Source organism: Pterocles gutturalis, unplaced genomic scaffold, assembly GCF_000699245.1.
Source record: "Pterocles gutturalis isolate BGI_N339 unplaced genomic scaffold, ASM69924v1 scaffold50203, whole genome shotgun sequence".
In the NCBI taxonomy this organism is placed as follows: domain Eukaryota; kingdom Metazoa; phylum Chordata; class Aves; order Pterocliformes; family Pteroclidae; genus Pterocles; species Pterocles gutturalis.
In genome coordinates this window covers 5,593-32,944 of record NW_010124898.1, presented here as the reverse complement: position 1 = coordinate 32,944, position 27,352 = coordinate 5,593, and the positions used below count along the sequence as shown (strand labels likewise).

The following is a 27,352-nucleotide window of genomic DNA, read 5'->3' as shown; positions in this document are numbered from 1 at the left end:
CTTCCAGCTACAGTTTTATTCTGAGCATTAGTGAAGAGGAAGCCAGGGTGAAGGCTTTGAATGAGTACCTGAGCACTCGTAGTTATATCCAGGGGTTCACATTTTCACATGCAGATGTGGAGGTATTCAGAAAGTTTTCGGGGCCACCTGTGGACCAGTATATCCATGTTGTCCGGTGGTACAGACACATAGAAGCAATCTATGATGGCAGCAGTGAAAAAAATGAGCCTTGTAAACTTCAAACAAGTGAGTAATACGAAACTGGTGGGCAGGTTATAGAATAGCTGACATTGTATTGGTTTTTGTTGCTGAGAAATCCTAGAAGTTCCCTTTCATACTCTCTTGCACGCTTTAAAATTTATTGTATCAACTTGTATTCAAAGTAATGAAATTCGTCTTGCATATAGTTACTGTGTAATTGATAGATCCTGACCTGTTTAAATGTTAAAAGCTCTGTTTCCACATTTCTTTGGTTTTAAAATTCCTCAGTATACAGAATTCAATTATGTGTATTTTCTTTAAAAAAGCTAGCTACTGAATTGTAAAAGAATATGTGGGGTTTGGCTTGTTCCCTAAAATATCAGGGTTTGCTCAGCCCACTTTTTTTTCCCCTGCAAGGGTAACGAAATAGTTGTATAAGATAAAAATTCATAATAAAGTAAACTGAATACTGCCTCTTACAGTTGTTATTAATACTGAATTTTAAAAAGAATGTTTAACCCTGGTAATTCAGGCATTGCTGATGATTTGAGGAAATACTAACCGGTTAATCTAGGTCATTGTGTAAGCATGGGTGCTGCCATTTTTGGGAGCTGCATCACTCTGCTGAGTTGTTTTCCAATGAGCTAGTCTATTTAATTGCTTTATAGTGAGATCCTTGCTCAGGGAGTCATGAAATAGTTCATAATAATAACACAGAGCTGTTGTATAGTGCTTGCAATACCTACAAATGACTGCATAATGTCTGTTGGTTTTGCTGATGGTTCTTGACTAATATTACTCCAATGCTGTCTTCTCACAACCTCTCATCATATGTGTTCTCAGTTCCTAGCAGACCAGCCGTTAATATCAGACTGCTGCATATAGATTCTGTATATGTGTGTGTGTGCACCTGCATGCGTTTGTGCTGGTTATTGATTTCCTTTCAGCAGTGAAGGGATCTCAGCTCTTCTGCTGGATCTGATAGCTGATTTAATGTCACTAACTACAATTTGTCTGCAGAATTTCATGGATCAGAGGGAAGCAATAAGAGAAAAGGTTTCTGTTTTCCTGTCCATTAAATCTTTAATGTTGTCTCCCTTTTGGAAGGGTTATGTCTTGTTATCTTCATGATCTGTGCATATATGTATCAGAAGTCCTGAAATGGTGTTCTGCAGTGTTCACTATGAAAACGACACATGAATCTGCCACACTGCTTAGACCTTGGATATTTTATCAGTGGTTTTTTGGGTATATCAGAGAGCTCTAGGGGTGGATTAGAGCAAACAAACTTAAGTTCAACGAGGGGGAACACTATAGCTGGCAGATATGTATTTGAACAGACTAAACTATGCCTTTTGCTTTGTCCTTGGTGTCCATGTAGTGGATATAACATGACAACCAGCTCGCAAGCTGAGAACTTTAGGGTGCAGTATCTGGGTTTTTTCTTATGTTTAGTGTGGTTGTACGTAAAGAAAGCTTTACAGGTTTATCTTTTATTAGACTAACCCACATAGGCTTCCCTCCCTGAGGGAAATGTTAGCCGCAATTAAGCATGCGAGCATAATCTTGTTAAATCAAAGAGTAAACAAATCCATACCTTAGTATATGGTCTGTGTTACGGATACACTGCTCTTGAACTTAATGTGTTCTTTTCAGGAGTACCTTATACAATTAAATGTGTAGAATAAACAAATATTTCTGTCGATCTGTAACATGGAGATTAAACGGAGTCCATTTATGAGACAAGAGTACTACAGTTAAGATATTTTTTTTTCTTATTTAGGCAATTATTCAAAAAAGGAAGATGAGAAAGAGATTAATTTTCTCATACCATGAAGATTTACGTTACTTGAAGGTTTTCAGACAAAATATTCATACAAAAATACCAGGGAAACAGAGTTAATGAAGAGTACCCTGAGACACAGGATCAGAAAGGCAATTTTGTTGTCAAAACAAATAGTTTGTATAATATTTTAATTGCAGTTAAATGCATCCCATGAGAATTCCTAAAGACAATGCTGCATGAGCTAAGGTGGCAACTTTGCTGTATTTTTGAATTTCCTGGTTTGCTTTCATTCCCAGCTAATGCAATAATTAGTTTAATGTCATTACAGCTGTAAGCAGCCCTGTGCATAGCAAAGTGCAGCTCTTTGACAGATGACACACTTTTGTGTGAAAAAATAATGAGTTTAACAACTGTGTTGCTTCTTAAAAATTTTAAAGAAAACAAATGCAAGAATATTGTCACTAATATTACCTGGGTTTTATCTACTCTCTTTAATGGCAAAATTTAGCCTTTTGCTGAATTGGAGCATATTTGCGGTAAATAAGTGTGTTCAAAAATGCCTTGTGTACATAGCAACAATATATATGATAAAAAGCTGAGGTTCTTTCTAAACCTTTGTGTCTTCCCTACCTCTCACCCCGAGTACACATGCTCTGTCAATATTGGCTTTAGAAACTAACTGGTCTCTGGAGTTTTTTTGCTAATTCTGTATGGGATCTGTGATATGCCATCGCAGTACAATCAATGCCATTGCAGAAAGCCCAGGACTGCCATAACACTTTATTAATAATTCATTAAACTCCAAAGCTCTTGTTAATACTTGAACTGAATTGCATGTTCTTTCATACTCTCTTCCTTCCTGTTACTTGGATCAAAAGTTAATAGGAATGGCAAGTCAGAGTAGAATATAAACTATATTGAAATAATTTACTTTTGGTTATAGTGGCTTTATAGGGAGCTCTAACAAAAGTAGTTGGCTTATGAGGATTGAAGCTGCTTTGTCGAATTATCTGGTTTTTTTTGTTTTTTTTTTTCTTCTGAAATAACTTAATGATGTGATAAGAAGAGAATGCTATATTGCAGATTTGTTTGTGGAATGTGTCTTTTCAGTTCTGTTTAAACCATTTTTCTCCTAGGTAAAGGCAAGCGTGTGCAGCCCCCCTGGTCTCCCCCTGAAGGAACAAAGCATTCTAGGCTCTGCCTGTACAACAGCCTGACTCGCAATAAGGTGATTAAATGAAAGAAATGTGGAGATTTCCATAGAAACACAAATAGAGAAGTCATCAAATGTTTGTTTCTTAAGCATTTGCCTTATCAGTAGACAGATTTCTGGGTTGTATTTTGCAGAATGTTAACAAGCACATGCCAGACATGCTGTGTGAGTCAAGTGTGTTTGCTGGGCAAGTGATTTAATATACACAATAAATAAATATATATACTACAAGTGTTTGTATGTATGTGTATATTGCATAAGATATAGTTCCCAACTGCAAGTTATCATCATGCAAAATAGCAGGGGTTCAACTGTGATACACATAAGTATAGGCAATGCGAACAGAATAAAATCACAGTTTCTTTCTTCAGATGTTGTCTGTGTAAAAAAAAGTCTTGCCAATTATTGTAATATAAACTAGTGAAACTTCTTGTGGTCTTGTTTCAAGGTCCTTTGGGAAAGAGAGGAAATATTAAGAATACTACTGTTGTACAAGATGTAGTATCCAAGTATGTGTGAAATGGTTAATACTCTATAACATTTTTCAGTATAAAAGAAAGCCTGATCTTCTCTTTTACAAATGCAGCTTGAATAATGCCCTGCCTAGTCCAAATCTGTCAATCTGATATCTTGATTGATAAGAGTGCAGATAGCATAAGCAGCCACACCATGTTATTTCTCTTACATGATAAAGCTGGTAGTGATATTTTCTTACTGTAAAACTGGAAGGGGAATAACTATTCCTTTTTTGTAATTATAATCCATGTTTTTGCATTCTCTTCTCCAAATGTGTTGTTACTGGCCTGAGATCATGTCTTCAATTTCTGCTGATCACTGTACTTTCCCTTTCAATTAAGGAAATATTTCAGCCTCAGAATGGAAAAAAGGTCTTGTGGTATTGCTGTGGTCCAACCGTTTATGATGCTTCTCACATGGGACATGCCAGGTATTGCAGTTTCTTATTTTGATAGATGTAATAACAGTGCCAAAAGATTAATAGAAAGAGGTACTTTATTTAGACAAGTGTATTACTAGAAGGTCTTGTTAGAGTCAATACTTGAAATTTAACATTAAAAACATGTTATATTATGTCATTGTGCGATTAAAAACTTAGTAGTAGATGAGTGAAAATTAGAACTGCTGTAAAAGTATTGACTCTGAGATTAAAATAGTTTGTGCATAGCATAGAAATAAACTTGAGGTGTTCAGTAAAAAACACCCCCTATATCTTCTGTGTTTTTAGGTCATACATCTCATTTGATATCCTGAGAAGAATCTTGAGGGATTATTTTAAATATGACATTTTCTATTGTATGAATATTACAGATATAGATGATAAGGTAAGATCTTTTTAAATTACCTTCTAAAATACTGTACTTTGAGCATGGAAGTCAGAGAGTCATATGTAATTGCCATTTGATAAGCCAAGATAAATCTTACACTTACTTAGACATACATTTTGTATATAAGGTCATTGATTTTTCTGTTTCTGCTGTATCAAAGCCTGTACTCTTGTGTATGAATGAAAGCTGTCGTAAATAATAAAGACTAATAACTTATTTGCCTGTTGCTGAGATACCTAATTACTCTGAGGTAGCTGATTAACTATGTATGGTGTGTTTAATTTGTATTACTGCATGTAATTCTTGTAGCTTGTTAAATTTATAGGGGTTCTGAAATGCCTTTGGTATGTAATAGATTTTATTTGCACTTTGTGTAACTGTGTGTCACTTCACAAAAATATTTTCATGTTTCTACTTTATAGATCATCAAGAGAGCAAGACAAAATTACCTTTTTGAACGGTATAGAGAGAACAAATCAGCACCAGAGCAGTTACTTGAGGATGTTAAAACTGCCTCAGAGGTGGGTGTGGTATTTAATCCCTGCTAGTGTCTTACTCAATAAAGTAGCAAAGCATCTGAAAAATGCATCTGACTTTACTACCCTTAAACTTTCTGCTTGTTTCAGTTATTCTATTGAACTGGTACCACAGAAATTAGAAATGTTATTGGAACTGCGCATCACTTTGATTTTCTGTTGTTTTAGAATTGACAAGAACTGTGTAAAAGGCATGCCTGATTTTTATGTCCATAAAGCTTGTTTGTGCATGTATGTATATTGTTGTTGGGATATTGGGAGAAAAAGTTCAAGAGGCATTTGGATGCTTGTGTGTTAGAATTAAAACTTAACCCTTTAAAATAGTTTTAAAATGGTCATATGTCCATAATCTTTTAAAGCTTGTGAGATTTCTCTTTGGTACCACTGATGGCCTTGGAAGGTGCAAAAAGTCTCCAAAGCTTTAGGGATTTAATGAATTGTGTATGCTGGACTGAAGGTGGGGGAAGATGATTCTCTGGTCGTTTTTAGAACTACAGATCACAAAGAGATTATCAGTCTAATGAATTGAATACAGTCTTGGGAATAGGAGGCCTGTAAATTTTGCCCAACCATCATTGCCTGACATACTCTCTAAGCATAGCATTTAATCTCTCTGTTTCACATTAAAACTTCTCCTTTTCAGATTTGTGATAATGAACTGTGTAATTAAGGTGATCAGCTGCATAGAAAATGAAAATTACTAAACAACAGTAACAATGATGTAGTAAAGAAGACTTTATAGAAAAGCTGAATTAAGATGTGACCTAAATTCTTTTGACTTCTCCTTTATTTCTGATGAAGAGTATGTTTCAGTAGTTTGGTATCAAAGCTTTTTATGTAGCATAATGTATTATTAATTACTAGTAAGGTCTTATGTGGCTAAGGTAATATAGTGTGTATAGAACATAGCGTTACTGTACTGCAAGTTGCTTTTCTTTTTTTTGGTAGCTTTTTTCAGTTAAATTAAATGAGACAACAGACCCAGATAAAAAGCAAATGTTGGAAAGAATTCAAAATGCAGTGAAGTCTGCTTTTGGCCCCCTACAAGAAGCTGTGCAAGCAAAACTCCCTGCAGAAGAGATCAACAGATGTCATGAGGTTAGTTTGAGCTCCTTTTAAAATCGTATTTGGCTTGTAATTGTTAGAGGTTTTAAAAATAATGTTTAGCTTGTAGTAATTTCCTGGAACCTTATGGAAATTTTTATTCATAAAAAGAGGAATGGTGTGCCTGAGGACTTTTTAGTACTTTGCGTTCAATACAGGAAATGTGATCCTTGAATTCAACTATATAGGTTTTGGATGCTGTTTTTATCAATTACTTTTTTTTTTTTCCTTCCACTGTGATAATTACTCAGTTATTTTTACCTTTCCAATGGGGATTTTTCTCTTTCATATATTTAGACTTTCTCTTTGACTTTTTTGTCTTGATGAATTACTTTCAGTATAAATTACTGAACATACATTTATGACATTCCAATAGTGGTGGCAGTTTTCTAGACAAGTGTTTCTGTCTCTGATCAGAGAAGAAAATACATTCTGAAAAATTATGCTCAGGAAAAGTTTTATCCAAAGACCATTACATTTAGTGACAGTAGTCCTATTGACTGTTGGGCTTTGGTACTGTCCCAGTAACCAAGTCAGTCAATATAACTACTGTCTTAGTAATTGGTTTCCACTTTCATGTTTTTTTGCTTTCAGATTATTTCTGATAATTACTGTAGGAAGCCTAGGGTATGTGCTCCCTTCTTGAGAGGACTCTCTCTCTAAATTATATTTTTAAAAAAAGTCCAGCTATTCTAATACCAAGTGTCTTTATAAAAGCGTATACTGACCTAACAATTTTAAAACCAACTAAAATCTAAACAATCACACCTTCTGGGCTCTATCCTTTTATTAAAAAGATGTAATCTTTTAATGTAAGACTGAAATGTATCCTTTCTCATGTTCATATTAGTCTTTCAAACACCTATTGGCAATGTGAAAAGTAAGGCTTCTGTTAGGATTATCCAGTACTAATGGGGGGAACAGATGATGTGATAAAACTTCAGGTCCCATCTGGTGTTTACAGCATAAGTTCCACATGCCTATTTAAGTGATTGATATCAAAACAGATACCACTTATCAGTTTATCTTCCTTCCTCTGTTTGTTTTATTCATATTTATGAAGGGCAATATGATAAAAATCTGGTAGAAGCATGGATTACTCTGTATTCATAGCCAAGTGTCTTTTTTCTTAAGCAAACCTCTGTTCAGAATAAGACATTTCTGCAGAGTTTAAACATGGGAAGTCTTTGATCAGTTGCACTTACAATTACTGTTTTATAGCTGCTGTTGAAAGAAGCCAAAGATTTGCTGTCTGACTGGTTGGACACAAAATTTGGCAGTCAAGTGACTGACAATTCCATATTCTCAAAGCTCCCCAAATTCTGGGAAGGGGAATTTCATAAGGATATGGAAGCACTCAATGTAAGTAATCAGTTTTCTGTTCTACAAGTGTATGTGCCATGTTTCGTAATACCCAGAATACAATTTATCTCCTTAAGAGCTCTCAAAGACCTCATATTTCAGCCTTGTTGATAAGGTATTTCCTTTAATGCGAATAGGTAGCTGTTAAATCAGCATCTGTTCTGTCTCCATCCCAGAAGTTTGAAATAGAGTCTGTTAGCTGCGCAAGAGGGCCCTGCCAACCTCAGCATTTAGATTGACTAGTTATCAGTCTTTAGCCACTAAGAATTATATGTAATTATAGCAAACAAGGACAGATTTGTGTGGTATGGATGAAATGCTGTGTCACATGCAATGGTTCAGATCAGTGAAGGTTTATTTGTTTACCTGCAAATCAGTGGGACTTATTGCCTATTCTGTCAGAAGTGCAACAAGTGGAAGAGCTGACATCTCCTGTAGTTTGTTGTTAACATTGCCTTAAACGTTGAGCAAAAAATGGCCACAGCAGATTGTTTCAGAGCAGAAAGCTTGAAATAGGAATCTTAGGTTCCACTGTCACTTGCTTTTGAGACAACTTTTAACCAATGTATAATATATGTATTTAGTGCATATTTGCATATGTATAAATATTTTTATATATAAATATAAAATTCTCCTTTTCATCTATAGGTTTTACCTCCAGATGTTTTAACACGGGTTAGTGAATATGTGCCAGAAATTGTGGATTTTGTGAAAAAGATTGTGGATAATGGTTATGGGTAAGTTTGCTACTGGATGCTTTTGTTGTGCGCTTATACAGTATCGGCGCTAGAGTGACTGCTTCAACACTTAGCTTTGAACTGTTTTCTCTATGCAATGCTAGTCTTTTCCAGAAGTAATGTTTCATCAAATAAAGAAACTTCAGGTTCCTTTGCAAAAGACCTGTTATTTCTCACCTGATGAAAATGTGCTGTCCTGTACTTTTTATGATGTCTTACAGAGAAGTCAGATTATTAAATTTATAGAGTGAAATCCCTGTTCATTAAAGTAAATAGCCAAACTCCCATTTACTTGAACTGTGTTTGACTTCTGGCCTTCAGCAAGGGCTTTCAAAAATGGATGCCTGAGTAGATGCCTAGAAATCAGCTGTAAATAGTGTAAGTTTAAAAAAAAACCTAATTGTGGACTGCTTTTCTGACATGAGCTTGATTTTCACAAATCTTAGACAATAGTCTAGAAGTTCCTAAGTATCATGATAGATTCCCATCTGAAATTGTTGAGTTCTCTTTCTGCTAATAGCCTCAATTTTTCAACATGGATTTATTTTTATTGTGAAAAAAACAAAGCTGTGGTACAGACTGTTATGATTTGTCTTGCATGTTTTTCCTTTAAACCTACATTTTACAGTTTTATTTTAAAGAAAAGCGGGATGGCGGGAGGGCGGTGGCAGCTTAAAACTGTTTGCACTGAATTACCAGTATTCCTAGTGGTCCTGAAACTTACCTTTGTGTCAGAGTTTTTATTATGGCTTTGGTTGGACAAAATTAGCAAAGTGAAGGAGGACAAAATGGACTGTGAAACAAACATATTCTATTACGGCAAAATATTAAAAGGGACCAGAAGTACTGTACATATTTCTTCTCTTGAGACTGTTATCTGACCTCTCACAAGAGTTTAACAAAAAATGTTAGTTGTTTTCCTTTTGATCAATTTTATTATGACTTTCAATGATTTATCTGAAGTCTTTATGGTAAAAAAAACTTAAAACTTGGGCTCACCTAAGTCATCTTTACAATACTGAGGAGTACCATACTGTATGTGGTTTCACTAGGGAACTTAAGTTTAAGACAGTGATTTTTGGGATAAAATTCAGTTAAGTGTTGGTAGAAAGTTAGCTAAATAATGATCTTTAACTTTGCAGGTATGTGTCCAATGGATCTGTATACTTTGATACTCTGAAGTTTGATTGCAGTGAAAAACACTCCTATGCTAAGTTGGTTCCTGAAGCTGTAGGTGATCAAAAAGCTCTTCAAGAGGGTGAAGGTAAAAAGGGGAAATAATGTTTGCTTAAGTTGCTGAAGAAACTGATGATGTATTGACCTCTTTGATTGATTTCACTGATGTTTGGATTAAAGTTGGTCAGAGTTGACTGGTTTACCTGCTGCACTTCCTTTACAAATAGATTTCTTTTCCAAAGTTTTGTAGCTTGAGCCAGCACTTTCCTGGAAGTTTTTAATTGGAAAATACCAAGAAATGCTATTCATTCCAGGATGTTTCTGGGTAGGTCTTTTTGGTCAGAATTGTGAATAGCTCAGTCATTTGACTATAGCCCAGTTATTTGGCTGTTCATCTGGTTCAAAGTAGAAGGAGCAAAACTTGAAGCTGGGTCCCCCGCATGCCAGGTGAAAGCTTTCCACATCAGGCTGTGGTTATTTCATGACAAATATTTGGGTTCCTCTTTCATACTGAAAATTCTTTTTTACTTTGTAAACCTTGTTGTGTTGAACTAAATCCAAATACCTATTTCTTTTATTTATTTATTTTTTAATTCACTTGATGTGAGATACAGAGAGGCCAAAAAATCAATAATGCTGGTGTTTAAAATGTATATATTTACATTTTCTCTTTTGAAAGGTGACCTGAGCATCTCAGCTGATCGCTTAAGTGAGAAGCATTCTCCAAATGATTTTGCTTTGTGGAAATCCTCCAAGCCAGGAGAACCCTCATGGGACTCTCCATGGGGAAAGGTAAGGACGTTATAATCAGGATTTAGATCTTCTATACCTTATTAAATAGCACGTTACACAAATACTTTGTCTCATTTTGTATTAATGTATAGATTATGGGGATCTTGTATTCAATTGTAGATTCTGTTACTGTGTTCATTTAATGATTTAGAATGTGTATGATACTTTTTGAACAGAAGTCTGCATGCAGGCTCATGATGGCAGTTACTGGTCATTTGTCCTCTATCTCCAGGCTTTAACTGCAATAATTTCTATATCCTTTTTTTCCTTGTAATCAAAAATATTAATGCAATTTTAAAAATAATAATAAGCAGGATAATCAAAGCATCACAGATGTATACGCCATGTTTGATCTTTAAATCCAACAGTATGCTTTTATGAAGCTGAGACTGAGAATCTTTTTTTCTTGGTAACACTGTATCTCATCTCCTCAGGTGTAACTGCTTGGGGGCAGACCAATGAGGGAATGATCCATAGGCAGGAGAGAAAGACATTTAACTAGTAGCCAAGTAATGTATTTTTCTTTCCAGGGTCGTCCAGGTTGGCACATTGAATGTTCTGCAATGGCTGGGTCCCTTCTAGGAGAGTCAATGGATATTCATGGAGGAGGGTTTGATCTCCGCTTTCCCCACCATGACAATGAACTGGCACAATCTGAGGTGAATGAACTGGCCTTCAGTTTCTGCAGTCAGAAAGCCACCTTTTTGCTTTGACTGCAACTTACACAAATCCATCAATTAATTTTTAAAACTGTTATGTGTGTTTTGTATAAGCATAACTTGTTCTCAGGATTTTATTCTTAAATTATCCTATTTCATGGTATGTATGTAAACAGTGTTGGGTCTTTTTGTTTGTTTGTTTTTGCTGCAGGCATACTTTGAAAACAATCACTGGGTTCGGTATTTTTTGCATACTGGCCACTTAACAATTGCTGGCTGTAAAATGTCAAAATCTTTGAAGAATTTCATTACCATAAAAGATGCACTGAAGAAACATACAGGTAAAAATTACTTTGGAATTTGAATGCCTTTGATGTACTTTGAGTGGTGACTGTGGTAATTTTGTTATTCAGGCACATAATGGAGTTTCTAGAAATGCTAACTTTCTTCCTCACTAACTTGAGAACAGCTTCCTTGTTCTTCTGTTCCTTGTTAGTATTATTTGGATAATAGTGTTCTTGCTTTTTTGGTAGATGTATTGATAGTAATGATATTAAAAATTATGTTCTTAGCCTCTGCAGTATTGGGGGCCATAAAAATGCTTTGGATTATGATTATTTTCCCTGTTTGTTTTGAAACTCCTAATAGCACGACAGTTACGGTTGGCTTTCCTCATGCACTCTTGGAAGGATACACTGGATTATTCAAATAATACCATGGAGTCAGCTATTCAGTATGAGAAGTTTATGAATGTAAGTAAGCTTTCCATTCTTCCTCCAGATCTCTAAGCTTTGTGTTTTCATTTGTGTTTCAAGGAATAGAACCCAAGGATATATAGGCCATATCCACAGACTGAGTTTGCCTTCTGAATTCATCAGGTGGGATGTCACACATTTGTTTAGCTACAATTGAACATTCAAGTCTTGTAAATTCCACAGGCAGATACATTTCTCTGCAGATGGGCGCTCTCTCCAGGTTTTGACATCTCTGAGCAGCTTGGCACTAACACGCAAGATGAGTTTCTCTGTTCAGCTTGGTTATAGGACTCACTCTCATACCATGTCTACCAGATCATACTTTACACATAGCCAGAGGGGAAGAGGGAATATCATTCTTACCTTGTCTCCTCAGCACATACATCGAGTATTTGTCTCTATGCCTTGCGGGCATATATGAGGTGTCGGGGACAGTTCCTTTCTCTGATGAGTTTGGAGCTATGATTTAAGCCCACATTTCCCACAAGGAGGCTGTATGGCATTTTGAGATTATTGGTGTGGTTTGGGCCACAGAATAAGTGAAAATTACTTTTCACCAAGCTGGATGCCCACATAAAATAGGCCCTTGCTCTAAAGCCATTTTTATTCCTCAGCTTTCATTACTTGCAACACACTTAAAAATCTGCCATAAGAATTCTTCCCTAAACTTTTATAAAACCGTCTTGTATTTGAGCAGCTTGGTGTTAGAGTGTCATAGTATACCATGCAATGGCAGAGCCAAGAGACAGAACTGAATTACAGTCCAGCAGTGATTTACAGTTATGCGAAATGTGTGGGCTTCATTGTTTTGACAGGCATTCACTAGATCCTGGCTGAAACAGTGTTGAAACCATAAACTTTAGGAGGCTAATTAAGAGATAATGCCTTTTCATAGTAAATATTGGTTTTGTCTAATTTAAACTGATTTTTAGCTATATTCTTCTTTTATAGGAGTTCTTTTTAAATGTGAAGGATATTCTTCGAGCTTCCCCTGATGTGACAGGCCAGTTTCAGAAATGGGAAAATCAGGAAACAGAGCTGAACAAAAAGTGAGTGGAGCATTCCTACTTCTCTGTGAATAGCCATTGTGTAGCTACATGTTTATTTTTTTTTCTCTTTGCAAAAAGACTTACTATGGATATAGTGACATTTGTAAGTCTGTACCATTTCCACTGAGTACCCCAACTCTGTATAAGCTAGTGAATTTATCTTGCAACAGCTTTATGAAGTATAGATGAAATAGTTAATTTCCCTTTTGTTCATGTTAAGTACCCTGGCATGCCTCATCTCCCTGTTTGTAAAGGGAAAGAGAACTTTGTTGTTAGATAGCTGTCATTTTCTCATTACATGAAATGCTGTCCTTCTATCTGAGAAGTGACCGATAATTCACAGTGGTTGCAACTGGAAAAATAGTATTTTGCACATTTCAAAGTGCAGTGAGCAAACTGAGGCAAACAGAAGTTAAATGACCTGACTAAAAGCACACAAGATCAGAGTGCCAATGTTTGAAAAGGTGTTGAGAGAACAGTGATATCAATATTGCAGCCTTTAACTTTTATAACAAAACCACATTTTTTGTTTGTAATACGAACAGCTCCCTATATGACTTCTGTTATGAGTGAAATTTGAAATAGAAGCATCTTATGTTGCAGTACTAAAATTGTTCCTAGTTCAGTTCATTGTTGTGGACAGAGATGTTGACTATTGAAGGACCAAGTACAGATGCTTCTGTTTAGTGATGTCCTCTGAAAATTTCATCTTCAGGTTGAGGTTGGTAGAGATAACCCTTTTTTTAAAATAGAGGGAAGACAGCAAGTAATAGAGAGGTCAAAGGGAAGGGACAAAGGAGTGGGAGGAACAGAAGATATGCTTCATGGATGTTTGTTTCTCTCCTTTCTATACCACTCCTCATTCTCTTTTCTCTGGAAAAAGTATGCTGTTTGAAACAGTAGTACCTCTTGCATGATGAAATGGTCCTTAATGTACTGTATTACTTATAATGCCTATTCATGAACCATTACAAAGGTTTACAGGAATTTATTCCTTGTATCTGCTTGTAACAGCTTCGTAACACCTCACTTTGTGGTAAGTTAAACTTCCAAATTGGTGCTCCTCACTGGAAAGATACTGAACAGAGTACTTGGCTGGTACATAGGAATAGGAGAGCAATACTGTAAAAAAAAAAAAAAAATAGGAAGCACAAGAAGGTACTAAATAAGCAATTTATACTGCTTTTAAAAACTCGTATGAAAAGGTTAGTTGTTAAAAATGTGTTAGATGTAATTTGTTTGAATAGTTGTTGCCAATTAGATTATGCTGCCTGCCTTTGTCCACAGCAGCAAAACAGCAGCATCATGGTAAAGCCTTTTTCTCTCACCTGTTTTTCCTTCAAATATAAACTATGACCTGTGAAAGATTATCTCACTTTTAGGTCTCCTTACTCTTCTAAGAGAAGTTCTTCAGAGTAGGTTGCAGATACTTTTGACATCAATAGTAAAAAAAAATTCTTTTCTTCTTAGTTTTTACGAGAAGAAGGCAGCAATTCATGAAGCACTGTGTGACAATATTGACACTCGCTCTGTCTTAGAAGAAATGCGTTCGTTAGTCAGTCAGAGTAACTCCTATATTGCTGCAAAGAAATCTTCCAGACAAATGCCAAACAGACTTCTTTTAGAAAACATCAGTTCCTATCTCACTCAAATGCTAAAGGTATGTAATAGCAAGTAGTAACGTTGCTATTGCACTGTGCAATTATAACTGTTGTATTTTTCAAGTTCAGTAGGGATCTATTCAGTCTTTGTTTAAATCTTGTAGGAGATTTTCCCCAACCAAAACAACCCCAAATTGCAGTGTGTGTTGCAGCAGGAACCATTTGGAGTCCTTTATGTTACATTATCATTTCAGCTAATGTTTTGTTGAATAGTGGAGAGCCCCTAATACATGCAAGGAAAATTAGACAGTGGAAAAAATATGAAATCAGAATGTCAAATCTGACAGCTTTAAAGCTAAATCTGAAAGCCAATGCTTAGTATACTATATAATTGAAAAAATAGATCATCTTATTAGAGTAGTGAATTGTGGGTTAAATAAGAACTAGGTGGCTTCAAACCTCTAGTACATGTGATTTTGCTTAGTTTTCACATACCTGTAACTTGACGTATACAATCTTTTATTTTTTCTTTTTTTTTTTTTCCCCTTGACCAGATTTTTGGTGCCATAGAAAGTGATGACGCAATTGGTTTTCCTGTTGGAGGGAATAGTCAGAACATAAATGTAAGTGAAGGACAAAGTACACTATACAAAATTACTCAGTGTCCTTTGAAAGCTTTGGTTAGATAAAGTGATTCCATTACTGATATGTAGCCGAATTATATTCTTTCTGCTTTTAACATTTGAATCTGAAGTAATTAATTGGCTTAGCAAGCAGGATTTTTCTTTTATGAGACTTGGGGTTTTTTTATAGGTTGCTTTGACTTAATGACAGACAAATTGTGTAGCAACCAGAAAAAGGAATTATCTTGTCTTCTGAATGATGAGTCTGTTTAAGAAACCACATGTTAACTACAGACAGCACATGCTACAGTCAAGACTCATTACAAGTATTTGTATGTTAAGTAGTTTCAAAAATATAATTATACTGATTAAACTTCCTTGTGGTACACCAAAAACCAGCCTGGAGGCAGCTGGAGTTTTATCCGCATTTCAATCTCTTTTTCTGATCTCATTTGTAGCCACAGTTTTTCTCTCGCTTTTGAAGGCTGTTTTGCTTTGGTCACCTAGCAGTTCCACTGTGATGCAGGATTTTTCTGGAAATACTTGGAAGATACCTGATGAAAGTGCTGATGGGCTCTATAATAACAGTAATGTTTCATGGTGCAAGAAGGAGAAATAACTCCATATGAGAGCTATTAACTTTGCTGTTGTTCTTGCAAAAAAATTGACATGGACAAATCAGTGCTATTTTTCAAGTATTTTTCTGCATTCAAAGGTGTGACCATATGTTTTTCTGTTATTCCTTAGAAGGAATAATTAAAACATTTGTAGTGTAACAAAAAAACTAAGCTTTCTATTCAGTGAAGGAGGAGGAAAGCTTGCTTGTGGCTGAAGAATGTGAATGACCACACATCTGGTAATTGGCCATGCAAATACTTACATTACTGTGCTGTGGAAATCTACAGTAATGCTATAACAAGGATAATACAGGAGATGCTCAGTATTCCACACCAAACAGCATCAATAGTGAATTTTAATTTAGCTCAGCATCATTTTGAATTTCAGAACAAAGGCAGACCTTAACATTTACCTTTTTAGGGAAAATGAAAATTAAATTAGTATGTAGCAGTTCATTCAGGCAGTGTTTACAACAGGTATGCTTTATGGAAGGATTGGCAATAGCTTGGGACAAGAACCTAAGCCCTTTCACTCCTCTAAAGGAAAGCTGCCAAGGGTAGTAGAGTCAGAAGAATCTTGTGCAGAAAGAATCCTGTGCTAACACCCGTTAGCACAGTTGTCAGGAGAATCTTGTACTAACTTCTGTGACACACAAGAAACTCCTGTTTTTATCACCTAGGACATTACTGGTTTTAAACATTATAATACAAAGATGCATAATATCACAAATGTTTTGGCTGTTTCATTAAACATTTAATCTTCCATGCAGATACTTATTTTTCTTAGCAAAAATTATCACATTAATATTCAAGGTTGGAAAATGTATTAATTACAGAAGGCTGTGGATCAGGCCTATTGTTTCCTTGTCTAAATTGGAGATGAAGGAACCAACAGAGTCATTATCTCCAAAAAAGGCATAATCCTCTTCAGAAGCTCAAAAGAACAACTAGCTTAATTACCGTGGTTTAAGTAAGTTACTTGAAAAGGGACAGAAGAGATTTGAAGTCAGAAAACCTCAGGTTCTGTAGCTCATTTTCCAAATGAATTAAGCATTGCTGTCAAGGTAATTATTCTGGAAATAAAAATCTTTCATCTTTAAATGACTGATAAAGTAGTGACAGTGCTTCCTTTCCTGACACCACTTCATTTCCATGTTGAGCTAGTTTCAGTGTAGAAGGGGTAGTGATGTGACTGTTGCTCACTTCCCAGAGTCTATTCTTTCTGCCAAACTTGTCAGCAATGGTTCTAGTTGTGAAGCTGACTGCATAGTATTCACATTTATGAAAAGTTTTAATGGAGCCTCTCAGCTCCTTTCATATGGGCACTTTTATGGCATAACAGACTATCTTGTCTGTTAATTGCACAGAAATTTGTCATGGAAATTTAACAGATGGGAAAGAAGTGGAAACTGTAGGGGAAACAAAAGCATGCATTTTTTTCTCTCTCCCCCACCCTCCAAAATAATGAAACTTTTAATTTAAGCAGGCCCCTGAGCGCCTGGCTTCTTGTCTTGGGATTTCAGAGAGGTGTTGGCAGAAAGCTCTGATCTGTAGTTGTTTTTTTAATTGTTCATTGCTTTTCACTGCTTGCTGTTGCTATTCATTACCACTGAGAGCAGGATTTTGAGAACTTTTTCTTTGAACTTTCCTGACCAGCATTTAGTTACACTGAAATAATTAAACAGTAATCTCTGCTGACTTTTTTTTTTTTTTTTTTTGGGGGGGGGGGCGTTGTGTGAGGTATACAGACAACTGCACTATATTGGAAATAAGTACAATTAGCATTAGCTAACATCTGAGGAACAGATCTGTGTTCTAAGGAGAATAAGTCCTAACATCAGTTTCAGCTGATACTATGTCTAACGAGCAGTCGGACCTAAGCAAGACAACACAGAACATGAAGGGGCAAATTCATACTGCATTATAGTTACCTGGACTGTAGCAAACCCTGTGGAACTGATGTATCTGTAACTGAAAAGAGATGAAAAAGGAATGGGGAGAGGCAGAACTTCACAAGTTGATTTTATCTGCACTAAAGGAACATTGACAGTTCATGCAAATTTGTCATTTATCCTTTGACACCAATAGAGCAATGACAGTTTTTATTGATACAGATCTGCCCTGAGGGTCAAGACCCATCCAAAAGCACATAAATATGAAGTGGGTAAGGACATTTTATGTCTAAATGATGTTTTGCTAACTGTAGAAATAACTATCCTGCAGATTGAATCTACCGTGATGCCATACCTACAAGTTCTTTCTGAGTTCAGAGAAGGAGTGCGACAAATTGCCAGAGAGAAGAAAGGTGAGAGTTCACTTTTTCCTGTATTGTTGCACACGAGACTCGGAGGTTGCAGGAATCAAACTGGAGGGGTGAGCCAGCTGATAGTCTCTCTTTGCTTAGAGAATAAAAGTGAAGCATATTTAAATCAGAGCTGGTTTGAATATTTGCACCTCTGCCACCTGTCTCTTTAATTTGGGAATCTTTTACTGACTGCCAAACTAATTTTCTTTTAATTTCCTAAAGGACCTAAGTTTTGGAATGAGGAGGATTAGCTGTTGTTTCTCTAGATCAGGGCACTCCCTGCTTTCTAGGTATGAAAGTACCCTGATCTCTTTCCGCAGAGAGCTTGCATTCTCTTAAAAGTTTAGGTTGTTACACAGTGATACTGTCTGTGTTTAAATAGCCTGAGATGTTCGTTCTTATTGGTTAGCATAGTTGGAATTGTAGCTCCCCGATGGTAATTGAGTGCTCTCTTTGGAGAATTCATCTGGGAGTTTACCAGAAGTTATTTTGGGCGCTTTTTTTTTCCCCCTCTGAAAGGCTTTGGTCATGCTGTGTGTGTTGGCAGCAGAACCATATAGTGTTAAAAAGGTTGTTCCATTAAACCCTCTGGTTGATTAATTCCTAATGGAGTTTGTACTTTTTTCTGCTGTTCCCTGTGGAATTATTTGTTTCTTGTTTTCTTAAAACTTTTTTACACTGAGATTTGTACTTGAAGGCAAAATAGGACATTTTATATATATATACACATATATATAACATAAATAAGTAAATAACCCATATATTATACAGAAGTATAAAATTACTTGTAGTGTCTGGTTGATAACCTATTCAGCTGGCAAAGAATTTAAATTCTCATTCTGCTACTCTTTTGAGTTCTTCTAAGGGCGATTAAGTCTACCTTAAAAGCACAAAACTGTATTTGTTAATGTGACTACTCAGCTATTACTGTCAAAACTCCTATAGGCCTAATTGATGCTGAGAAATCGGCTTAATAGTTCTAACAGCAAATATTTTCTGTAACTTTAATTAACTCAAGAAGGTTTTGTGTATATCCTCAGGCAAAAATGTGACCCTTGGCCTTTCAGTATTTAACATAAATACTCATTTTATCAGAGGCTTTCTTTCCCTTGCTTTCTGATGGTTCAGCTAAACTGATCCTCACTCTTAACAGTGGTAAGGTTTAAATATCACGGGGCTTCTTGTAGCTAATTTATAGAATGAACTTAGCGCTAGACTGGCTTACTGGCACTTGAGTTTCTTACTTGGAAGGTATTGATTTTTTGTCTGAAATAAACCGGGCAGTAAGAATAAAGCTGGATCTAGTTGCTATTTGGTTGGGATACAGAGCACTCTGCAGTTTGACCAGGGAGGCATCTTTCATTAAGCTATTTGACATATGGAAGCAGAGTGGTGGTTGGCAGGACCCTCACTGACATGCTACTGATTCGTTTCCCTGTACTCATTAAATTGTTCCTTGCAGGAAGTGTAAAATTACTGTAAAAGCTGTTCTGATTAATGCCTGGGGATATTGCCTCTACATAGCTGTAAGTGAAGGGAGTTTCCTCATCATAGCCTGATGCTGTCAGGATGGTGTTAAATATTAATTAACATGATCTGTATTGCTTTAAGTATTCATAGAGGTTAAGTAAAAAGTATGCTGCCTCTGTGAAACCTGCAGAGTAATACCAATGTCCCCATCCATGTACATATAATTTTTTAAAAATGTGTTTATTTACAAAACATTTCACAGAATAGCCATTTGTAAAACTATGGGTTTTGATAAGAATCAAAAAATATATATATTCTACAGAAATGTTACCATCATCCTGAATGGCTAACATTCAAACAGATTACTACAATAAATCCTCTATTTCAAAGCTTATTAGTTTCAAACTGGAGACCTGCATTGATCATTTGCAGTTGATTCTTGACTTAATTTGTGAACATATCTAGCAATGACAGCAAACAGAAAAAGGAAAACACTGTGCTTGCTGTACAAGGGAAAGAAATGCAGAAAACCTCTGCAAAAGAGATCAATGATTGGTTGGTCAGAGCATCTCTATATTGCCCATCCCAATGTTTTACGCAAGTACTCTACCAACTGCAAAGACCCCATATAGTTGTCTCTGCAAGGATGCACAGTGGAACAGATCTGTGCTCCACTGCAGCCCCTGATGCTTGGGAAGAATTCTCATTAGCAACAAATTGCTATTCAGATATTCAAACAGGAGCGAGTCTTTTCAGTTGTTGTTGGTTACTTACCTCAGGACATCTGCTGCAGTTGACTACCCTGTGGTAAAGGTGTCCATGACTGAACTCTGCCTGCATCTTCAGTTCCTGCCATGGGTGCTGGTGCCATGTGGTATCTTGCTCTAAGCAGCTTCTAGGACACAGTGGGAAACCCTCTGCCCTCTTCCTGATATAGCTGAGTTGACCAGAAAGTGGGACAAACTTGATCGTTGTAGCCATGCCTGCTCTTGTTTATTTGCTGCCGGTCTTAACATACAGAATTCTCAAGATGCTTTTCAAGCTCCTCCTTTTCCTCCCCATCACAGTATTCCCATTCACAACAGCACAACATCTGTTTCATATCTGAGCCTCTCTGTCTTGAAAGTCACAGAAAAATGTGAAAAGAGGTCTGGGGAAATAGTCATGGCTCAGGGAGTGCCTAGCTGCCAGGGTGTTCATGGGCACTGGTGATAAGGCAGTATCCCGCTGCTTTTCTGGTCCCTGTCCTCAGTGAGGATAATGGCTTATGTCTTGGGGCAGCACATAACAGCCCCCTACCCAGTCCCTAAACGTCTTTGCTCTAGAGGTACCATGTGCAAAGAACAGGCACCTTCCAGCCCTAAGCAGCATGGTGCTGACTCCTCTGGATGACAGAGGTGTGGTGAGAGGACTTGTCCTTTCATAAATAGTACACATTTTGTTACCTCATTCTCTACCTTGATGGATTTCTTCTTAAACTTTCAATTATTATTTCAGATAAGTAAATATTTATAACTGAGCAGATGCTGTTTTACTGAATAAGCAGTAAGTGTAGCTGATACATTCTTGATATGATATATGTAATTTCTTTGTCTAGGTTAGAGTCGACACCTTTCAGTGTTAACAGCCAGGGGCGTAATCTTATCACTTGTTTATCTTAATGGCTTATTTAGAGTTGTCTCATACATGAATGTGGCTCACTGTGTATAACTGCTCTGGATCAAGAAAAATAACGATCTAGTTCACAGCAGATGAAAGAGCTTCTACAAACTGACGCTTTGCTATGCAAAGAGAGCGTTGCAGAACACTACTTCTTCCTCTTAAGACCTGAAGCATCTATTTCAGCTAAATCCTGAGTTCTTAACCATTTGCTGTCATCAAAGGCTCTTTGATAAGTTTGCAAGACAAAAAAAAAAGTTAGTCATGATGTCCTGATCACCATCCAGAACGTCAAATCAAAATTCTCTGTTCTGCTGCAACTAGCTTGCTTGAAAAAAACGGCTTTGTGAGACTAAATATAAATGCCTGTAGAAACAGAGGATGTTTGGATTACAGTTGCTCTGACAAATGCATGTGTAGTTATCAAACCAAGAAATCACAGTCCTTGGAAGGCACTGTTAGATGTAGCACAGGTTATGTTAATTTGTGATTTTTCTAAAATAGGGTTCTTAATCCTTCTTATTGGAAAACCTAAAGCAACCATTAGGATCTTTCTGAGTCATATACCTTTCCACTATATCCTGGAAGAATTGTTGCATTGTTTCTGAATTGCCTTGGATTTTCTTTCTGTTCCCCTTCAGGAACAATGAGGGTATCTTGGAAGAAATTGTTTTGCAGGGACTTGAAATTAATCAATGTGCTTCTTTTCTGTCTTCTTTCAGCTACATAGAGCTTACTTAAAAGGTTTATCACTTTAAAGCAAAGACCTTTCTCTGGCCTGTGAGAGAGAGTGGCAATTTCTTAACTGCATTTAAGTAACTACATAGCATGATAGAAGCACACTTGTACTACATCTTACTTCACTAAAAGTATTTTTCATGCTCTGTAGTAACTGAAGTGCTGCAGTTGAGTGATGCTCTTCGAGATGACATCCTTCCTGAACTTGGTGTTCGATTTGAAGATCATGAAGGTACCAAATTATACTTCTTGCAACTTTGTAGGTAGCTGCTTTTATAATCTTACTATTTTCATAAGAAGTATAAAAACAACCTGTCAAGAATAATCTGGAATAATACAACAGACTCAAGGACTGACAAGTTATCATATGTCATATTTCTGATGTATGAATATATATTCTAGAACTGTACATTGTACTATATGTATAGAATATTAAAAAGTACATTGCAATCTTTTTTGATCTTTCTGTGTAGCACTTAATTTCTTAGTCACGTTTGAGTAGTTACTGAGTTGTATTTGCATTCAGCTTTCAAAAATAAAACAGTTATCATAGGGTAAATGCATTTGTCTTTGACTATTCAAGCATTTGAAACATTCATCTGTTTTTGCTTCTTTAGGACTTCCAACTGTGGTTAAATTAGTGGATAAGGACACGTTATTGAAAGAAAGAGAAGAAAAGAAAAAGGTTATTATTTTAAGCATTCTGTATTTTTAAAATTTAAAGTAATGTGTAAGATATGGATACTTTTACATTTCTTTGATAACTTCTAAGAAGAATCTTAACAGGCTAGAAACCAGGAAAATAAGAGAATTGATACTAAAATTTGAGTCTGTTCAGGAAAGGAATTTTTGAAACAGCTTTTTGAAAATTTTGTATGGGACCTAATGAATTCCTCTATGGTTTTTTGTTTGCTTGTTTGTTTTTTTAAGATCTTCATATAATTAAGGGATGTTGAGTATTGCAAGCATACTGTCTTATCTCTCTGGAAGAATGATTCCAATGAGAAGCTAATTTGGACTTCTTCTATCTGTACAAACAAAGTTGACATTTTCTATAGAACTAGACTGTATTTATCTTACATGCGAGAACAAAATGCACTGGCCAAATCTTAATTAATGTAGTATGGATGAATGAGATATTCAGGGTGTGGGGGCAAGAATTCACATGTTGCTATGTAAAGATGGTGAATTCTAATTCATATGCACAAGGTCGGAAGAAAACCCTCCTTTTGGCACTTCTTAGCATTAATATTTGATTTTGTAATATTTAAAAGTAACACTTGGTATGTTTGTCTTCAGTTTTAATAAATAATAAAATTCTGTTATGACTAGGAAAGTCTTCCAAATGTTTCAACGTTTCTCCTTCCACGTAGATATTTTTTTAGAAAAGGGAAAAGTAAAATGTAGTTTCAGCCAATTCCAGATGTTTTAATCAAAAAGACATTTGAGGGCAGTTTGTATATAGCTGCTGGGTGGAACCTGCAGCTAGAGTACATTTTCCCTGGAAACAGTATTATGTTCAGTACTGGCAGAACCCTTGGAGAACTGATACGTCTCTCCTAAGCAAGTGCAAAATGAGATTTTTTTTTTTTTTTTTAAGTTCTACAAGTTGTCTAAATTTGGAAAGTTGTTTCCCTAGGAACATTAGGGGATCGAACTGCTGCTTGAGAAACTGTAATGTCTTCACAGTTTGAGGCAAGAGCTTAAAATATCAGTGAAATCTGGTATTTTTTTGAAGTAATTTGCAAAACAATTTTCCCTGTGAAATGGCAGGGCCATTTCTTTTGCAGGCTTTGTAGGCATTCTTTCATGTGTATACACTTTGCATGCAAAATGCATTCTTAACAGTTAAAACTGTTAAGCAAATTAAGCAAAGTCATACAGTGGGAGGTATCAGACAATCCTAGTTATAAGGTATATTGTTTTTACTGCAGGTCATGCTGCCAGTTCTGTCTGTAATTAGACATCCAGGGGAGCTAGCTGGCTCAGGTTTGTGGAAAACAATCAAATGAAGTAGTTAGCTACCTTTTACTTGTTAACATTGCCTTTCACAGATTGAAGAAGAGAAAAAAAGGAAGAAAGAAGAAGCAGCCAGGAAAAAACAAGAGCAGGAAGTAAGTGTTCAGATCCTTTTAATCTGGTTTTGAAGAAGAGTGTTAGTGGCAATAGTCACATGTAGGAAAGATTACATTAGAATGCGGGCTCTCTGCCCAGCCTTAACTGGGCCTCCATGTCTTTTTTTTGTCTAGTTTCCTGCTCAGAATGACTTTGGCTTGCAGTTCAGATTTGAATATTCATCTCCTATTATACAGAAGCCATATTTGAAAACATAACTAAAGGCTGCAAAAGCTTCTTAGAAGAGCTTGTAGCACTTATTTCAGCCTATAGACAGTATTACTTCCTTAACTGCCAAAGTAGTACCTTGCATGCCTGTTACAGAAGACTTTGCTTGTGTCATGTATTATTTTCTTCCCTTTCCAGTGTTGTAGGTATATGTGAAATCAGGGGTTTTTTTCCTCTTTAAGAATCCACCTGTTCCTTTGATTGAACTCTGAAATTTAATGTTTTGTGAAAATTTTATCTCTACCATTGGAATTGAGCTAGCTCAAAGGTTTTAGGCTTTGGATGAGGAGCAGCCAGAGGAGATGAACTCATAAGAAAAGATTGATTGTCATGCTGATACATGTACAGGAAATAAGTTCCTGGGTTGAAAGAAGAAGTAAACTTTTAGAGATCACTGTGTACAGAGAGAAAACCTGATAAATAGCATTTTATAATCTACAAATTCCAAGTAGCTTTTTGCATTCTTTCAAAAAGGCGATTCCCTTGGATTGGACATAAATTATTTGGAAATGATTCTGAGATGTGAAAGTTCTGATACGTGAAAGTTCAGTCTATTTTCAGTGCAATTGTGTCCTGATCCTGCTGTGACCTGCATAGAAACCTGTTTTTTTTAGGAAACGGTTGATAAAGGTGGTTCCCTTTGCAGTGGTTGGTTGCTGAATATTCTTTACTCATAGCAACTATTCACTTTGTGTTTACACCTGAAACACTAAGGAGCCAATTTAGCAAAAATCAGATGTAGTTTTTGGAATATATAAGTGAGTTATTTCGAGTTCCTGCAATACATCTATTTTAATAAGTGGTTCTCTACAGATTTAAAACATATTTTTTTCCCCTGGACAGACACAGCTAAGACTTACTGAGTTGTTCCTCACTAAAAATTTCTTTTCACATGATAAACAATTGTGAATTAAATGCTGTTTGATCTGCAAATTATAGTCTACTTTTCCTTTTGCATATGTGACATCACCATGATGCTAATGCAGTTAATTCATGTTTTATATTACAGGCAGCAAAACTGGCAAAAATGAAGATTCCACCGCATGAAATGTTTAAATCAGAACATGACAAATATTCCATGTTTGATGAAAATGTAAGAGACTTTTCTTTAGATAGGGACTGGTTTTCCTTGTCCAGTTTTGCATACTCAATTGTAAGTGTACATAGCTGATCTTGTTCCAAAACCTCCAGGGCAGTGCTATTAACATAGTGGGAGGATGGAAGGAGAGAAAGAAAAGATGATACATTTATTCTATTGTACATACCTTGCATTGGGGAGCAAGGCTCTCTAACTGTTAGCCATCATCAAGGGTATTTTCACTGAACATTGGCCTCTTTTGGCCCCTCTCATTGCAGAGCAAAATTCCCTCTAGACATTGTGGATAGGAACATGTATGATGGGTGTTCACAGATTTATTACTCTGTTGCAAGGCAAGCAATTGACTTGCAAGTACAAACTCCCCATTTCTGCTAGAACTGATGGAGACAGCCGTGTTTTTCAGAGAGGTCCTGTGTTTCCATTTTGGTTCTGCCCACTGTTTTGCTCTCTCCTGGCAAAGGATCTCTGAAGGGGCTGTATGGATAATTTTTTTTTGACTGCTCCCCTTGATGATAAAAGGCATTACTTGGAAAACATAAAGCACTATTTGTTCAGTGCTTGATCCGGGACATTGATCCCGCTTCTGCCTGTCCTCTTCACCCATGCAAATTCAGACCCAGTGTAAATACTGGAAAATAGTGCTTGCAAGCCAAGGACAATGTCCATAAAAACTCTGATCATACTTTCTCCATCGAGAACACAAGTCTTTTACTGCTTTTGCTTTAAGCCTTGGATTCAATATGCTAGTATGATTAAAAGTGATCTCTGTTTGGGGATTAGTCATTATTCTCTTAACTATAACCATGTACAAGTTAGTGGTCTAAGGTTCCCTTACTTAGTACAGGAGAGAAAATAAGTAAACCCTTTGCCCCTCCATTAACTAGGGAGGGAACACACATATATAGTCAAAGATAGTTGTCAAACTTCTAAGTGAATAAAATTAGCCAAAATGCATCCCATCCTGACAGCTTGACATTATGACATTACCCCCCATTTTATTAAAACACAATTCCGTAAGGAGCAAAAACAGTCCAAGAATTTATCCTAAATATTCTTTTTTTTTTTTTTTTTAAATATTTCAGGGATTTCCCACCCATGATACAGAAGGCAAAGAACTCAGCAAAGGACAAATTAAGAAGCTAAAGAAACTTTATGAAACCCAAGAAAAGCTATACAAGGAGTATCTACAAATGGTTCAGAATGGAAATACAAACTGAAAACAAGAGGACTTTTTTTTTTTAGAAGGCGAGTGCTGGGTCACTATTGAAGAAGTGAGCATATACTGATGCTCGAGTTTCTGTTTACACTTCCTATTATGTGCAAAGTAAAAATCCTGTTTACGTGGATTAATAATGTCATCTGGAAAGTGAATAAAAATCGATTCTTAAAAAAAAGACAACCTGTAAGAAGTTTTTTCACAACAACAGTAGCAGGTTGAGTGGTTGCCAGTTCTATTTAGGAAGGTGCTGCTCAGTCAGCAAGTCCGCATAAGGATTCTTGTTTATTATAGCTGTCCAGGCTTTGGTTAATTTGTCCTGCGTACTGATCTCTATCTAAAACCCACTGTAGCTTGCATTCTGGAATATGTCACAGTCAGCAAAATTTACTACTAAATGGGAGCTCAGTAAATTGTCCCACAGTAAGAACAGTATTTTCCAGATGACTTTAGTATCTTTACATAAGCAGGAAAAACTGTGTAGTTCCACTATGATACTAACTCTAGCTACCCTTATTAAAAACTCTCATAAGTTTACCCAGAACACTTTGCATAGTAGAAGCTAACAGTTGCTTTGTTGCAAAAGGGAATAGATCATCATCTTTGCTCAGTCTGCAGTTGCAATCAAGTGTGTAAGTACAAAGGAAATGCACCTGCATTGAACAAAGAGGTGGGGAAGACATGAGGGTCTAATGGCAGAGGGTGGTGTGTTCTTGGAGCTATCCCTACAAGGAAACAGGAGTGCTGCCGAAGTACGCGATTACCTGAAGTACTCGGTACCCAATTACCTGTTCAGAGCCCAGGGGAATTAACAGAGGGTTTCTTACTGAGATACAGTTTGTGGATTAGTTTACAATTAGGAAACACAGCTATAAATTGCTTGTTACTCAAGACTGTGGTGTTTTTAACATGACAATTTAACCCCAAGTTAATAATCTTTCTGATGTAGTATGGTCTCATTATGACTG

General features: G+C 36.2%; 1 protein-coding gene across 1 annotated transcript; it reads left to right on the top strand.

The window, feature by feature from the left end:
* On the top strand, positions 1 to 27,043 carry CARS (cysteinyl-tRNA synthetase; the record flags this gene model as incomplete). Its single annotated transcript, XM_010078366.1, has 22 exons — positions 1 to 246; positions 3,124 to 3,215; positions 4,058 to 4,146; positions 4,444 to 4,540; positions 4,966 to 5,064; positions 6,028 to 6,177; positions 7,405 to 7,545; positions 8,194 to 8,282; positions 9,425 to 9,546; positions 10,138 to 10,250; positions 10,781 to 10,909; positions 11,121 to 11,250; positions 11,558 to 11,661; positions 12,616 to 12,713; positions 14,184 to 14,373; positions 14,869 to 14,937; positions 17,778 to 17,859; positions 21,878 to 21,958; positions 22,344 to 22,411; positions 23,781 to 23,840; positions 25,079 to 25,162; positions 26,251 to 27,043. Coding segments are annotated over 22 exons (2,468 nt in total), but the record flags the coding sequence as incomplete, so codon positions are not given.
* Positions 27,044 to 27,352: the final 309 nt, after the last annotated feature.